This window comes from Tamandua tetradactyla, chromosome 23 (assembly GCF_023851605.1).
Source record: "Tamandua tetradactyla isolate mTamTet1 chromosome 23, mTamTet1.pri, whole genome shotgun sequence".
In the NCBI taxonomy this organism is placed as follows: domain Eukaryota; kingdom Metazoa; phylum Chordata; class Mammalia; order Pilosa; family Myrmecophagidae; genus Tamandua; species Tamandua tetradactyla.
In genome coordinates this window covers 455,163-470,830 of record NC_135349.1, presented here as the reverse complement: position 1 = coordinate 470,830, position 15,668 = coordinate 455,163, and the positions used below count along the sequence as shown (strand labels likewise).

The 15,668-nt window shown below is 58.2% G+C and overlaps 1 protein-coding gene across 5 annotated transcripts in view; it reads left to right on the top strand.

Moving 5' to 3' along the window:
* PRKAR1B (protein kinase cAMP-dependent type I regulatory subunit beta) overlaps positions 1 to 15,668 on the top strand; it is a 105,341-nt gene that overhangs the window by 12,514 nt on the left and 77,159 nt on the right. For 4 of the 5 annotated variants that reach the window (XM_077140383.1, XM_077140382.1, XM_077140380.1 and 1 more), the window contains exons 2-4: positions 5,932 to 6,116; positions 6,207 to 6,333; positions 11,819 to 12,024. In XM_077140383.1, coding sequence (XP_076996498.1) covers positions 6,291 to 6,333; positions 11,819 to 12,024 — 249 coding nt within the window. In that variant the 5' untranslated portion in view covers positions 5,932 to 6,116; positions 6,207 to 6,290. Of the gene's footprint in view, positions 1 to 5,115; positions 6,117 to 6,206; positions 6,334 to 11,818; positions 12,025 to 15,668 lie in introns of those variants that run through there. The other variant, XM_077140381.1, reaches the window with a different exon arrangement.

Below are 15,668 nucleotides of genomic sequence, written 5' to 3'. Positions count from 1 at the left end.
AGCTCCTGTATCTCATTTGAACTATTGGTTTGTTCCTTTGACTGGGCCATATTTTCAATTATTTGAGCGTGATCCGTTATCTTCTGTTGGCGTCTGCGCATTTAGACAGATTTCCCTGGGTATTGGATCCAAAAGTTTGGAAGATTTTCCTGTGAAATCTCTGGGTTCTGTTTTTCTTATCCTGCCCAGTAGGTGGCGCTCGTGGCACACGTTTGTCTGCGGGTCCCACCAGTAAAAGGTGCTGTGGGACCTTAAACTTTGGAAAACTCTCGCCGTCCGGGGGGTTCGCTAGCCGAAGCGGCTTGAGCCGGCCCGGGGTCCGAACGCAGGGAGGGTTGCTGGTCGCCGCAGCCCGGGAAAGAGCCCGTCCGAATTTCCTTGTCAGCCCGGGGCGACAAGCATGGCGGGAGGGCGCCAGCGGCAGCAGCCCGCCCGAGAGAGTGCACGTTCCCCGGGAGTCACGGGTTTGGAAGGGGCCTCCCCCACCCGTCACCGTTCTCTGCAGCCTGGGGATTTCCGATCCAATTCTCTCAGTTGGTCCGGGGGGCTGTGCGTGGTGTGGGCGCCAGCCGCCTTGGTTTCAGGGGACCGCCTGTCCAATTCTCCCAGCCGGCCCGGGAAGGGGGAAGGGAGTGACTCCGGCCGCTTGCCGCCCCGCCCGGTGAGGCCCGCGCGCCTCGGCGATCTCACCCGAGCTGCTTCTCTCAGCCAGCCAGCCATTCCAGGATGGGGTACGCTGTCTTTTTTATCTCTATTGTGGCTTTGGGCGCTTTCTGTATCGTTTCTACTCCCCTAGTAGCTGTCCTGGAGAAGAAACTAAGATCCGCGCGTCTTACTAAGCCGCCATCTTCCAGGAAGTCTCTTGATTATGTTTCTTAATCCATTCTGCCAATCTGTATCTTTTAATTGGTAAGTTTAGCCTGTTAACATTCAAAGTTATTACTGAAAAGGCATTTCTTGATTCCACCATCTTATCTTTTTAATTTTATTTGTCAGATCTATATATTCTTTTCCCTCTTTCTCTTCATATTATTTAAATTACCCTTAGTAGTACTCTTCAATTCCCTGACCTCCCTCTCCTGTCTTTTGTTTTTCAGCTGGCAAAACTCCTTTTAGTATTTCTTGTAGGGCCAGTCTCTTGTTGACAAATTCTTTCAGGACTTCTTTGTGAAAACTTTAATCTCTCCCTCAATTTTGAAGGACAATTTGGCTGTGTACAAAATTCTTGGCTGGAAGTTTTTCTCTTTCAGAATCTTGAATATATCATACTACTGCCTTCTCACCTCCAGGGTGCTAGTTGATTAGTGTAAACTCAGTCTTATTTGATTTCCCTTGTATCTAGTCAATTGTTTTTCTCTTGCTGCTTTCAGGATTTTCTGCTTCTCATCAACGTTTGACAGAATGATTAGTATGTGCCTTGGGGAAGGTGTATTTGGATTTATTCTGTTCGGAGTTCTTTGGGCTTCTTTGACTTCTATATTTATGTCCTTTATGAGAGTTGTGAAGTTTTCTCCCATTATATCCTCAACTATTTTTCCTAGCCCTTTACTCCTCTCTTCTCCTTCTGGGACACCAGTCATTCTTATATTTGTGTCCTTTGTTTTGTCTGTCATTGCCCTGAGTTCCCATTCATTTTTTTCCACCTTTATTTGCCATTTGCTGTTTTGAGTCTTCAAAGTCAGTTATCCTGTCCTCTTCACTTATTCTTTCTTCTGTCTCTTCAGATCTGGTGTTGTGTGCCTCTAGTATGTTTTGTATTTGGTCCACAGAGTCTTTAATCTCTGTGATTTCTGCTATCTTTCTCTTTATTCTTTCAGATTCCTTTTTGTGCTTGTTCTAGTTTGCTAGCTGCCAGAATGCAACACACCAGAGACAGCTTGGCTTTTAATAAAAGGGGACTTATTTTGTTAGTTCTTCAGAGGAAAGGCAGCTAACTTTCCACTGAGGTTCTTTCTTACATGGGAAGGCACAGGGTGATCTCTGCTGGCCTTCTCTCCAGGCCTCTGGGTTCCAACAACTTTCCCCAGGGTGATTCCTTTCTGCATCTCCAAGGGCCTGGGCTGAGCTGAGATGAGGTATGCTGAGCTGCTTGGGCTGTGCTACGTTGAGTCTCTCATATAAGCACCAGCCAATTAAATCAAACATCATTCATTACAGCAGGCATGCCTCCTAGCCGACTGCAGGTGTAATCAGCAACAGATTAGGTTCATGTACCATTGACTCATGTCCACGGCAACAGAACTAGGTACCTTCACCTGACCAAGTTGACAAATGAATCTAACTACCACATGTCCACCCCTTGTCAACTTGGCAACTACACACATCACCCTAAACAATATTAAGGTGCAAAAATTCTCTTCTACCTGTGGACCTATGAATCTCAAAACAAGTTATCTGGAGCCAATATGTAAAGGAGGACAATCACAGGATACAGGTTTTCTTCCACTTTCTTCCATAGGGAGAAATTGGAAGGAACACAGGCGTCACAAGACCCAAACAGTTCTGAAAACCTGCAGAGCAAACACCATTGGATTTCAAAGTCTGAAAGTAATTTATCCTTTGGCTTTAGAAAGTGGCAGTCCCACCCTTTCCGAGGGCCTATGCAGTGGCCCACCTCTTTCCGAATCAACCTTGGGGGACATTGAGGAGACCACCTTTTTCTCGGCTCCACTCTTTCAGCATTGGGGTCACACCTGGCTCTCTGCCATTTCCGGGGCACACGCTCAACTCCTCCATGTGGTGGCAGCCAGGCTCTCCCCAGCCCTCAAGGAGCGTGCTGTACCTTCTCCAAGGCCTGAGGCGGCATGACTCTTCCACTGCAACGATGTAGGAGACTCATCCGCGCCCTTCAGGGCAAACACCCTCTCCATGTATATGGGTGGGTCCACTCTCCTGGCTGAGGTTTCTTGGCTTCAGACCTGAGCTCCCATGGTTCTCACTCTGCAAACTCCAATTTGTCCCTTTTGTGACCCCCTTTGTCCAGATTGGCAGTGGTTCCATTTACACCAACAGTCTCTTCAAGCACTCCAGGACTTCTCCATCATTCTCTTCTCAGTTCCTCCAAAATCTTCCCCTTATCCATCAAAAAAATCATTCCAACATGTCTGGTATTTGCAAACTGCAGCAGCACCCCACTCCTGGTATCAAATCTATTCTAGTTTGCTAGCTGCTGGAATGCAACACACCAGAGATGGATTGGCTTTTAATAAATGGAGAAGACACTCCCCTTTGGCTGATTACAAATGGAATCAGCTGTGGATGCAGCTGACGTGCTCATGATCTAATCCTATGAAATGTCCTCATTGCAACAGACAGGCCAGCACTTGCCCAGTCAGATAAACAAATGCCACAACTTGGCCAAGTTGACACGTGTCCCCAACCATGACAGTGCCTAAACTAGGCACGAAGCTTTGAGGGGCTGGGTTTGGAACTCAGCTGTGGGAGAGGACTGCCCCATCTTTTGTCAATAAACAAAATTTGGGAAAACTTGAAAAAAAAAAACCTATGCTCTATAAAAGATCCTGTTAAGAAGATGAAAGAAAAAGTAAAGACTGGGAGGAAATATGTGCAAATCACATGTTCAACAGAGAACTTGTGTCTAGAATATATAAAGAACTCTCAAAGTTCAATCTTAAACATAAGCACACAAGGGTGCACAGATGGTTCACTGGTCGAACACTCGCCTTCCATTGGGAGACCCAGGTTCGATTCCCGGACAGTGCGCCCCCCAAAACAACAACAACAACAAAATAAGCACACAAACAAACAGTCCAGTTAGAAAGGGGGCCAACTACACGAACAGACAAATCACCAAGGAGGGTATGCAGATGGCAAATAAGCACAGGAAAACACGTTTAGTATCATTAGCCATTAGGGAAATGCAAATTAAAACCACTGTGAGAAATCACTGCACACCTATTGAAAAGACTAAAATAAATCACCAAATACCAACTGCTGGCATAGATTCTGAGAAACTGGATTCTGCCTCCATTGCTGGTGGGAAAGTAAGGTGCACAGCCGCTCTGGGAAATGGCTTGGCAGTTCATGTTCTAACTGAAAACAGACCTACCATATGGCCAGCCTCTGCGCTCCAGGCATCCATCCCAGAGAAATGGAAATGTGTTTTCATGCAGAAACTTGTCCATGGATGTTCATAACAGCTTTATTCACAATATCTCCAAACTAGAAGTGAAACGTCCCTCACCAGGTGTGGCAAATAAACTGTGGTAGGCCCAGACCCTGCGACACAGCCGTATAAAGGAAACTATTGATACAACATGTGGCCGGACTTCAAGGAAACTCCTGAGGGAAAAAAGCCAGCCTCAAAGGCATAGCTCCTGTGTGCTTCTACTTGTGTGGCAGCCACGAGATAACGTAACTAGACGAAGAGCAGATGGGGAGGGGGCTGTGATGGTGCATGGGGGAGCCTTGGCGCGCGGGTGAAGCGTCCTGATTGTGGGGCAGTTACGTGGAGCTACACATGTGATAAAGCTGTGCACAGCTGCACACACTCACACAGGTGCATTTATAACCGGTAAAATCCGAATGAGCTCTGTCGACTGTCCCACTGTCAGTTTCCTGGCTTTGACGCAGCACAAATGTTGTGCGAGATGCAGACACGGGGAGTCTGGGTGGGTGGTGCCTGGGAGCTCCCGTCCATTCTGCTTCCCGGGAATCTATAACTATTTCATAGCACTATTTAAAAAAAATTAGGACGGTGTGGTGGGGAGGTCGATGGCATGGGATGATAATTTAATACCTGTCAGAGGGTATTTGGGGTGAGGGGGAAAGAGGGGTGAAGGGGAATGAGCTCTTACTTCATGAGCGTAGGCTGGAAGGGGACCAGGCCAGGGGCAAAGGTCCTGAGATTTGGGGTTTGTCTTGGACCGTCACAGGATGCCGAGAGGGCAGGTGGAGGCCAGGGCAGGTCTTTGGCCCAGGCCGGGTGTGTGCAGAGCTGGCCTGCGGGAGGAGAAGGTGGCCGGGGATGTGGTCCTGCCAGGGTCGGCACTTACAGGCCTGGTGGAGTCTGCAGAAGAGACAGGAAGGCAGGGCTGGAGAGGCGCGTGGGCAGCAGGGTGGCGTGGGGGCGCTCAGACCGAGAGCAAAGGGTGGCCTGTGGTGTCCGTCAAGGCAGATGAAGCCTAGACGTTTACGAGCAGCTGCGGGGCTCAGTGACGCGGTGCCCTCCCCGGAAGCTGTCCAGGTGGGGAGATGGCACTGAGGGCTATGCACGAGGCCAGGAAGTGGGGACCACGTTCAGCCAGTTTGTCTGTGAAGGGAGGAGGAGAGACAAGTGATGTGGGGTCCCCAGTTGGTACTGGTCTTCAGACAGAAGCGCTCTGGATGCACCTATATCTACTGAGAGGTCAGACTGTGGGTGGCGCTTGCACCTGCAGGCTTGGCTCCCGTTCCTACGGAGATGCTGTACCCGGCTGCCAGCTCCCTCTCCGGGATGGAGCATGGAGGGGCTAGAGAAGGAAAGTAGCAAAAGGCAGGGGACAGTGCGCCCTCCCTGGGAACAGGGTGCTGGCTCGGACAGGCAGGGTAGGTCGTGGCCGCGGCCTAGGGTGGGTGGTCTCTGGTGTGGAGTGACGACAGTCTGGTGCCCGGGACCCCATGCGTGATGGCTCATAGGAACACAGGGGCACCCAGGAAGCCCCGGCGGGCAAGGAGCTGAGGAAGCAATCAGGCTGGTGAGTCCTGAGTGCCACTGCCCCACTCCACCCACGAGCCCCAGGGCTGTGGGCTCCATCCCGGCGCCGCGTCCTCTAGCCATGCCCCAGGGGCTCTGGAGGACCATCCCTGGCCTGAACAGGTGTTGGGGGGTAACCCGGGACCCTCTCCTGGTGCTCCCCTCTGACCCTCCCCATCCCTCGAGCTCTTTGGGGCAGACACACCAAGCTCTGGCCTCCTGCCCCCTGTCCCCAGACCCACGGCCAGACAGAACAGAAACCGTCCTCCTGGATTACAGCAGCAGAGGCAGCAGGCAGGAGGCCCGACACCTTGGGGTAAAGGTAGTTGCCTTCCCAAGAGCAGCAAGGAGGCAGGAGTGAGGCCCGAGGAAGCCGGAGGAACAGCATCCCGTGTTTGCTAACATTGTCACCTGCAGGCAGGTAGGAGGAAGAAAGTGCACATAAAGCAGCTGGGGATTGGCTAAGGAAGCTTCCAGGTAGAAAACTGCAAGGGAGGTTAGCTTCTCTTAGTACCATATGTTCAGAAAGAGTGGTGAGCTCCAGACGGAATTGTTGCGCTTAAAGTGGAACTTGGAGGAAGGATAGAAAGCCTGGATGACCCCTCTTGCTGGCAGAAGTCTCACGGATGTGGCTGAAGGTGAGGATCAAGCCAGGGGTCTGCAGCGAGGGTGGTGGGGAGCCAAGCTCAAGTCAAGGTTGTGGCTGGGGTGCCCTTGTGGATACCCCCACTGGACAGAAGGGCCCTGGGGCCGCAGGGGTGTCTCCTCACGGTGCTGCTAGGCTATAGATCTCTCACAGAGTTGTGGGTGAGGCTCTCGATGAGATCCATAGAAAGCCCACAGTGTTTTTAGGAGAATTGTATTAACAAGAGCCTGGGACACAAAGGAGCAGAGAGCGCAAAATGGAGAGGACTCTGGACCCCAGTTTTCCATGGACAGAATCTGGCTGGTTCTCCCAGAAAAAGAGAAGGGACTCTGGAGGCAGGACACGCAGTGTGGAGTGGAGGACACCACCCATTGGCTCAGAAAAGGCGGGGAGGGGTCCCCAGGGCCACCACGCGCATTTCCTGTCTACATGTCCCCCTTCGGCTCCCCTGAAGTCTCCTGAAACACTTTGCAGAGTCAAGTGTGCCCACGAGAGACCTGGCCGCCCACCTACCCACCCCTGCTGTTCCCTGGATCCTCCTGGAGGTTTCGGCTGATCGTGCTGAACTCAGCATCCCTCAGTATCTGCGGCTCTGCCCTGGGTGCGGCCCCCACCCCCACCCCCACCCCACCCCAGGGCCGAGCCTGATAAGCTCAGCACACCCAGGTGCACCACAAATGGGGGTTACCTCTTTCTGCACGACGGTTGTTCCTGTTGAGTTTTAATCATCTTACTTGCTTAGCTTCTTTAAGTGTCTTGACAACTAACTGGCCCCAGCAGCTCACTGAGTGTCCCAGGGGTGCAGTGTCCCCCCCTGGCTGCAGCCCCTCTCCGGGCACCCCGCACCTCCCCTCCATGCTGCGTGTCCTGCCTCCAGAGTCCCTTCTCTTTTTCTGGCCTGTCTGTAAGTGTTACTGTGGGGTCCTCAGCTTGGGCTGCTTGCTTGTGCCTTTAGGCCAGGTTCCCAGAGAAGGGGCCACTGTGGCCTGCAGCAGGGAGATTTGGCCCCTGACCTGGCACCAAGTAGGGGAGGGTGCTGGGGTGTGCGTCCAGAACGCCTGCCTTCACTTAGCCGTGGTCTGTCCCCTTAGCGCAGGCATCCCTGCCCAGAGCCTATGGGCTTCACCCTCCATAGTGACCCCCTGGGGCGCATGTGTGTGTCATAATTTATTTATTCAGTCCTCTGGTGGTGCTTATTTATTTTTCCCCCAATCTTCTGCTGCACATGGGCATGTTCCAAGACGTACAGCTATCCTGGCCCGTGGGCTCCAAATGCAGGAGCAGAGAGGGTCACTGCACATGGACAAATTTCTTAAAGTGTAATTTCTAGGTCAGGGGAGCCGTGCATTTAAATTTATTTTGTTTTTTCCAAATCAACCTCCATCAAGGCTGTATTGATTTACACTCCCATCGGAAGTGTAGAGGTGCTCCTCCCCTTACCTTTGCCAAGGAAATGTGTTCAGACATCAGGGTTAGGGTCCTAACCCTAACCCCTATCCCTTCCCCTCCCCTCTCCCCTCCACCTTCCTCTCCTCTCCGCCCATCCCCTCCCCTCCCTGCCCTGAGAAGGGCCCAGAGGTTGGAGTAGGGACTCGCCCTACCAGTTCCTTCTCAGCGACCTGGTTTCCAGGTGAGGCCTTGCATCCGGGGCACACATCAGCACCCCTTTGGGGTCACCCACCCGCTGAGGGCCTGTGTCGTGGGTGGGGTTGAGCCCAGGCGCGGCTCCGGGAAGGCCACCCTCGGGCCCAGCCCAGACACTACCGTCCGCAGCCCCTGCAGAGGCCAGCGCTGTTTAAAGGGTGGCACCCACTCCCTTCTTCCTGAACCCCAGCAGGTCCTCCCGCCTTGTCTGCACCTCAGGGTGGGGTGTCAGAGGAGCTGGCCTGGCTGGGCATGGGAGTCTGGGGGGCCTGGCTGGCCATGGGGGGCCTTGCTGGCCATGGGGGGCATGGCTGGGTGTGGGGGATATGGCAGGCTATGGGGGGCCAGTCTGGGCGTGGAGGGCCTGGGGTACCTGGCTGGGCGTGGGGGGCCTGGCTGGGCGTGGGGGTCTCCCTGCAGGAGTGATGTGGAACTTGGGAGGAAGACTAGGGCGGGGTTGGGGTGCTGGGGTCTGCGCAAGTTCGGGGGTTGTTGGCAGTGGAGATGGCCTGTGCGAGGCACGGCTGCTGCGTGGTCCTGTGGTCAGGGCAACTGCCCTCTGCCCTGAGGGTCCCAGGAGGCCCGGCCACCCCGAGGCCAGAAGGGGCCTGGGGCCTCAGCAGAGCTGCCTGCCCTCCTGGGTTGTTAACCGCGGCCTCCCAGGCCGGGAGAGGACATTTCTGGGTGTGAGGCCCCGTGTGTGGGCATCTGCGAGGGCAGCCAGGGAGACCCCACCTGGGGACAGGACAGGGGCCCAGAGCAGGCCTGGGGGCCAGGGCTGTGAGGAGGTGAGGAGGGGCCCGGGAGGGCCTCATGGCTGGTGGGCTGGGCAGGCCCTGGGCCCTGGGTCAGATGGGCACCCCAGAGGATGAGGGCTGGGCTGGGCTGCCCCTGTGGGCCGCCAAAGCGCTCCACCCTTAGGAACGGGGTGGTGCACAGGCCCCAGGAGCACCCTGGGATCCAGGAGGGTCCCACAAGGAAGGCGCTGGGACACCTGCCGCAGAGCCCAAGGGCACAGCCGCCAGTTGAGCCTGCAGTGAGTTGGGGAGTGGTGCCCTGGGAGGGGCGGGACTGGTGGGGACGGTCAGTCAGAGCCAAAGGGGTGAGGCTGGGAGAAGGCGGGTGATGCAGATCGAACTGGACCCTAAGGCCCAAGAAAGAGGCGTGACCAGCAGGTGAGAGTGGCCTGAGGTGTGGGCTGTGGAGAAAGAAGGGGCCCAGGGCAGCCAGCTGGACAGGTGAGGGACAGGTCAGGGGTGAGTGAGCAGGAGCAGATGTCCTTCCCTTCTGGCAGGCAGACCACCTGGGAAAGGAGGGTGACCCCAAGTGCTTGATCTCAAGTTTTGCCCAGAGCCTGGCTGAATGGGGTAAAACATGTACGGTGGTCAAGAGAGAGGACACTTGTGTTTCCCGCAGGCCTGGGTTGGAGGATTGGGTTCCGGGCCGGAAGTCCCCAAGGGGCTCCCCAGGCCTCTGGTGGCGGAGAGGACACTCAGGGTGACCCTGCGATGTCCCACTGTGCATGTGGGTGCAGCCGGCGCCCCTGCCAGGCCTGGGAAATGGGCTGGTTCACCGGCCAATGGGCTCAGCCCACTTGGCCCCCCTCTGGACCCCGGAAAGCCGGTGTGCTGCGGGAGGGTGCAGTGTAGACGTGCGGGTGGGCTGCGGTGTGGACACGTGGCTGGCCCGGGGAGGGGGTGCTGCTCGTGCTGCGCAGCGCCGGCAGAGCTCAGGCGTCCGCGGGACCCCCCCACCCCCACCCCCACCCCCACCCCGTGGGCGCTCAGAGTGGTGGGGGTGGGGCTGGGCAGACGCTGGCGGCTGGAGTTAAGGTAGCTGGGGTGGGGCGCTGGGGGGCGCAGAGGCGGGGAGGGGTCCTGAGGAGGGGGCGGGGGTTGGGCGGGGGTGCGGGGCGGGGGTCCTGGGGGGCGGAGGTGGGGAGCGCCTGGGGGCGGGGAGGTTGGGGCGGGGGCGGGGCCCACCGCCTGGGTGGGGAGGGGGCTCTGCGGACCCAGGCCTGGTGGGGAGGCTGCGGGGAAGGGGGGCGGCCTGGGAGAGGCTTCCCGCCCCCCGGGGTGGAGGAGGCGACGGAGCGCCCGGGCCCGAGGGAGGGGTCGCCCCCGCCCCACCCCGCCTCACCCCCCCGCGGGCTGGACCGCCGTAGGCTCCGATGGGCGGGGTGGGGGGTGGGGATGGTCGGGTGGGCGCGCAGGAACGTCAGGGGTCGCCTCTGCCGCAGCCCTAAATCCTGGGGGTCTCGCGGGCCTGCCCGGGGTGGGGGTTTTGCGATTTGCCGTGGCGTGGGGCGCGGGGCAGCGTCCTTCTGGGAGGCCCCAGCCGTGGTCCAGGGGCTTTGTCTTGCCCGCTTCCCTGTAGGCCCCGCAGCACGCTGGGTGCCATGCCGACACCTCCAGCCGGGCGGTGAGACCCCGTGGCCCACCTCCCCAGGCGCCCCTGCTCAGAGCCTCGGGGATCTCATTTTGGCTTCCTTCTCAGAACCGTCAGCTCCCGGGCACCCCCATTCTTATCACCCAGCGTCGGCGTGCACCCCTGCTCAGGGTGAAAGCCCCTGTGACGACTGGACTGCTGGCTGTAGCTGCGTAGGGCAGGCAGCAGGCTCTGCAGGCGTTCACTCAGTTACCTCTGCACCGCCTCCTGCCCTCCCTGCCCATACCACTTGTGGCCTGACCCCCCCTGCCCACCCCACCCGTGGCTGGGCACCCTCTGCCCACACCACCCGTGGCTCGGCCCCCCCTGCCTACACCACCCGTGGCTCGGCCTCCTCTGCCCACCCCACCCGTGGCTGGGCCCCCCCTGCCCACCCCACCCGTGGCTGGGCGCCCGCTGCCCACACCACCCGTGGCTGGGCCTCCTCTGCCCACACCACCCGTGGCTCGGCCCCCCCTGCCCACCCCACCCGTGGCTGGGCGCCCTCTGCCCACACCACCCGTGGCTCGGCCTCCTCTGCCCACCCCACCCGTGGCTGGGCCCCCCCTGCCCACACCACCCGTGCTGGGCGCCGTGCCGCCACCAGCCTTGGCCGAGACCTTTCCAGCCTTCAGCCGGCCCGCGGACTCACCATGCCTCAACGTCCCGCTCCCTCCCCGCCACGCCCTGGTGGCCTCCAGATTCTGATCCTGGGTTTGCTGTTCTCCGAGTGGCGGGTGGCGGGTCGGTGAGCTTGCACAGTGGCTGCGGCGTGTTCACGGCATGTCCGTGCTGTGGCGTGGAGAGGAGCTTTCTCATCCACACTCGATACTACTTGACCCCCTTCCCCCTCGAGGACCTGTGAGACACGACACGGCACACGCCTGGCCCTCAGCGTGGAAGATGGCAGGCTCCTGCCAAACGCTCTTTCCTTCCTCTCGCCCCATTCATCTGATCCGGCCGCTGTGGGAGACTTCGTGATGCACAGCCGAGCCATCTTGTTCCCTGTGGCCCTTCCTGCTGAAGTGTATTTGTGACCCAGCGTGAGGGCTCGCTGCGCTTTCCTGGCTGCTGGGGATGTGGGCAGGGCTCAGCCCATCACCCGCACCCCAGCTGGGCCTTGGGCAGCCACCATGCCTTCTTGTCCCTCTCCAGGCCACTCCGTGCCGTGCATCTTGTGTATCGTGCTTTCCCCGCGAGGTGCCATCTGGCATCACGCACACAGGGAGCCGGGGGAACGCGCCATCAGGACGCCGGGCTGGGCCCCAGGAGTTGCTCGCTGCGGGGGTGTGGCTGACAGGGTCCCAAGCCGGCTGGCTCGATGTCACCAGGCCCCCGTAGAACTGAACTGCTGCGAACGACATGTGCCACCCATGTCACACGGGCGCCTCCATTGTGTTTTCCAGAACAGGAAGGAAGACGACACCTGGCGCCCTCTGACCGTGGCCTGTCGTCCTCGTGCCGCCCAGAGGAGAGCCTGCGGGGCCGTGAGCTGTACGCGCAGACCCACGGCGTGCCGCAGGCCCTCAGAGACTCCGCGTTGCTGCTCTGCCTCTGCAGGCCGGACCGCCCCATCACGTCCCTGCGCGAGCACCGTGAAGAGCTGGAGGAGGTCAGTGGCTCTGACCGCCCGGGTTTTCTCTCTGCAGGTGTGCTCGGGCAGAGCTGCTCGGAAGCCTCCTCTCCCTCCGCTGTTCCTCAGGAGACCGCTGCCCTTGTGGAACTTTCCAGACCCGGGCCGGGGGGCTGGTCTCCCAGGACTCATCGTCGGACCAGGTCTTCCTCCAGTCCCAGAACCCCCTTTCCAGGGGGATTAGGGTTTGCAGCCACCTGCAGGTCTCAGTGAAGGCTTTGGGGCTTCTCGGCCGCGGACCGTGCTCTGCTCCTATGGAACTTACCGGCGCTTTTCACCTCAGGGCTTGGCAGTGGGGCTGGGCCTGCTCATAGAGGCCGTCAGCATTTGGAATAAAAGCAGCTCTGATCCGAATGCGAGGGGCGCTGAAGTTGGGCTCTGCACTGATCGGCATCTCTGGAACTGTAGACAGTGGACGCCTCGGGTTTGTTCAGTGCAGGGTGCAGGCTCACCCGCCCTCCTGGGCTCCTCTTGTGCAGGTCTGTGGGTGTCTGGAACTGTAGACAGTGGACGCCTCGGGTTTGTTCAGTGCAGGGTGCAGGCTCACCCGCCCTCCTGGGCTCCTCTTGTGCAGGTCTGTGGGTGTCTGGAACTGTAGACAGTGGACGCCTCGGGTTTGTTCAGTGCAGGGTGCAGGCTCACCCGCCCTCCTGGGCTCCTCTTGTGCAGGTCTGTGGGTGTCTGGAACTGTAGACAGTGGACGCCTCGAGTTTGTTCAGTGCAGGGTGCAGGCTCACCCGCCCTCCTGGGCTCCTCTTGTGCAGGTCTGTGGGTGTCTGGAACCGTAGACAGTGGACGCCTCGGGTTTGTTCAGTGCAGGGTGCAGGCTCACCCGCCCTCCTGGGCTCCTCTTGTGCAGGTCTGTGGGTGGAGACAGGAAGTGAGGCGCCAGCTGGGCTGACCACCCGCCTTGCCTTCACTGCCCACGGGACCCCTTCCAGTCCCGCGCTGGCCTCCCCCGAGCCCCTCCGGACATCACCTCAGGGCCCTCGTCTGGGTTCTTTACCACATTGTACCTTCCCTTGTCCCGGTCTCTCGAAAGGCCATGTGGGAACCTGGCAGGCCCGTCACACCGGGTCTCGGGGAGCTCCGAGGGGCGTGCGAACCCTTCCGGAGTGCCCGTGCTTTGACCGGGCCCAGTAGGCAGCTCCGACGGAGAGGCATGAACTTATTTTTCCCTTAAAAATCCATTAAGCAGTAATTCAAAGCAGCGCATGCCTGTTAAAGTGATTTGAAAGTTCAGAAGTAGAAAGAAAACACAAGAGTCACCTGTAGCCGTCTCCACATGCTTCCCCTCGTGTGCTGTTGGGATAGGTTCTAGACACAATTTTGCACTCTGTATTTATCATTGATTATGGACTCTTTCCAGGCCTCCGCGAAGTGACTGCGTAGTATTTGGTTGAGAAGATATACTCAGGTTTTTCCAACCCTCCCCTTGTGGTTGGATAATTGAGTTGTTTCACTTTTTTTAATACTAAAAAGTACAAATACTGGCATACGAAGAACCCATATGTAGGGTTTTTTGTATGTCGTATTGCTTAGGGTAGCCTTTCAGAGGTCGAGTTTCTGGGTGGGAAGCTGGGATATCTTCCTGAATCTTGCTGTTTGGCAAGGCTGGTGCCTCTCGCAGGCCCCCGGCAGCTTGGGGTCTTCGGTTCAGCCACGCCGGCCAGCTGTGGCTGTTTTCATTTAAGAAGCTGTTGCCACTGACGCGTGGGGAAGGTCCTGCGATTTTGTTCTCTCTCTCTGGAAACCCAAGAGGCCATTGTTCAGGGGGAAGCTCTTGGGGGACTTTAGGCCCCAGGAACTGGAGAAGGCCACAAGTCAGGGGTCTGGGAGAGGGGGTAGGGCGGGTACCAGTCCCATTTCCACCTCAGGCCCTCGTTTCCTCAAGACTGGGGCACAAGCCGGGTGGCCCAGGATAGGGCTGCAGCAGCTGTGAAGGAGCCCGGGCCTCCTCAGGGACCCTAGACAGTGCAAGGAGCCATTTTCCTTGTTTTAACTGGGTGGGGGATGCAGAGGTCATCTCGGGGGCGGAGGCCAGGGAAGCTGGTAAATGTTCTGCAATGCACGGGGCAGCTCCATGTCCGGCCAGGGTAGAAAGAAGGTGAAGGGTCAAGGTGTTGCAGGGCTTTGGCAGGGCAGGGTTAGGGAGGGGGCAGTGCAAAGTCAGGGGTAGGCTGTGGAAGGCAAGAAGGACCTGGGAGCCGTGGCTCAGGGGTCGTGACGAGGGGCTCTGCGCTCTCTGTGGACCAGAGCTGTCAGAGGGCAGCAGTGGCCCAGGTGGGGAGGGTCCTGGCAGAGAACAGCAGCCATGAGCGAGGCAGGAGGACGTCCAGGTGTGCAGGCCGGGAAATGGGGGGGCCTGCTCTGGCGGTGGCCGTTTGTTTGGGATAATGGTCCCAGGTCTTGCTGGTGGGTTGGGTGTGGCAGTGTGGGAAAGGAGGCAGGCGCATGACTCCTGGGTCTGGGCCCGAGCGCTGAGGGGACAGAGGGAAGAGGGGGCTCAGATGTGATAGTGGCCGGGCCGGCCAGCGAGAAGTCTGGAGCCTGGCGGGGAAGGCCGGGCTAGGGCAGGTTTGGAAAGTTTGCTCACACCTGGGGGCTTGTTCACTTCTTGCTCCCACAGCGGGGATGGCTTATGGAGGGGATGCCCTACCCCGCCCAGGCGGCCCCTGGGGGTTTGCACATGACGCCCCCTTCTCCGGCTGAGGTTGGGGAAGGGGTAGGGGCCTTTTCTGATTTGGGTGCCCTGTATTTTGGCCCTAAGTCTCTTTCCTGGTGTCTTGCAATGTTGGCTTCAGATGGTGGCCGTGGAGGGGGCGTGGCGGACACGGCAGAGTAGAGAGGCCGGCTGGAACAGGTGTGGGGGTCCCGGGTCCAGGATGGGCATTGGGAGGCCCTCAGGCATGCCGTGAGGAGGGTGGGGCCGGCAAGAGAGGAGTGGAGCAGGCAGGTGCCTGGGTGAGTTGGTGACTTTGGGAAGAGGCAGGGGCTGGACACATAGGGGTGGCTGAAGCCAGAGTGGGCAGTTACACCTTGGGAGTGGACAGTCCACTCAGGCTGAGGTGAGTCTGTGACGTGCCCACATGGAGAGATGGAGGTGCATATGTTTTGCTTTGCTAGAGCTGCCAGAATTGCAATGTGCCAGAAATGGATTTATTAAGGTACAAGTTGCAATTCTAAGGCCATAAAAATGTCTGAGTTAAGGCCCCAACAAGAGTAACCTTCCGTGGCCGCGTCTGCTGCCCTCTGTCACGTGGCTGCATCTGCTGTCCTCTGTTTCTGCTGCCCTCTGTCACGTGGCTGCATCTGCTGTCCTCTGTTTCTGCTGCCCTCTGTCACGTGGCTGCATCTGCTGTCCTCTGTTTCTGCTGCCCTCTGTCACGTGGCTGCATCTGCTGTCCTCTGTTTCTGCTGCCCTCTGTCACGTGGCCGCGTCTGCTGTCCTCTGTGTCTGCTGGCCTCTGTCACATGGCACTGTCTCCTGCCCTCTGTGTCTGCTGCCCTCTGTCACGTGGCCGCGTCTGCTGTCCTCTGTTTCTGCTGTCCTCTGTCACATGGCCACATCAGCTGCCCTCTGTCATGTGGCCGTGTCTGCTGCCCTCTGTGTCTGCTGCCCT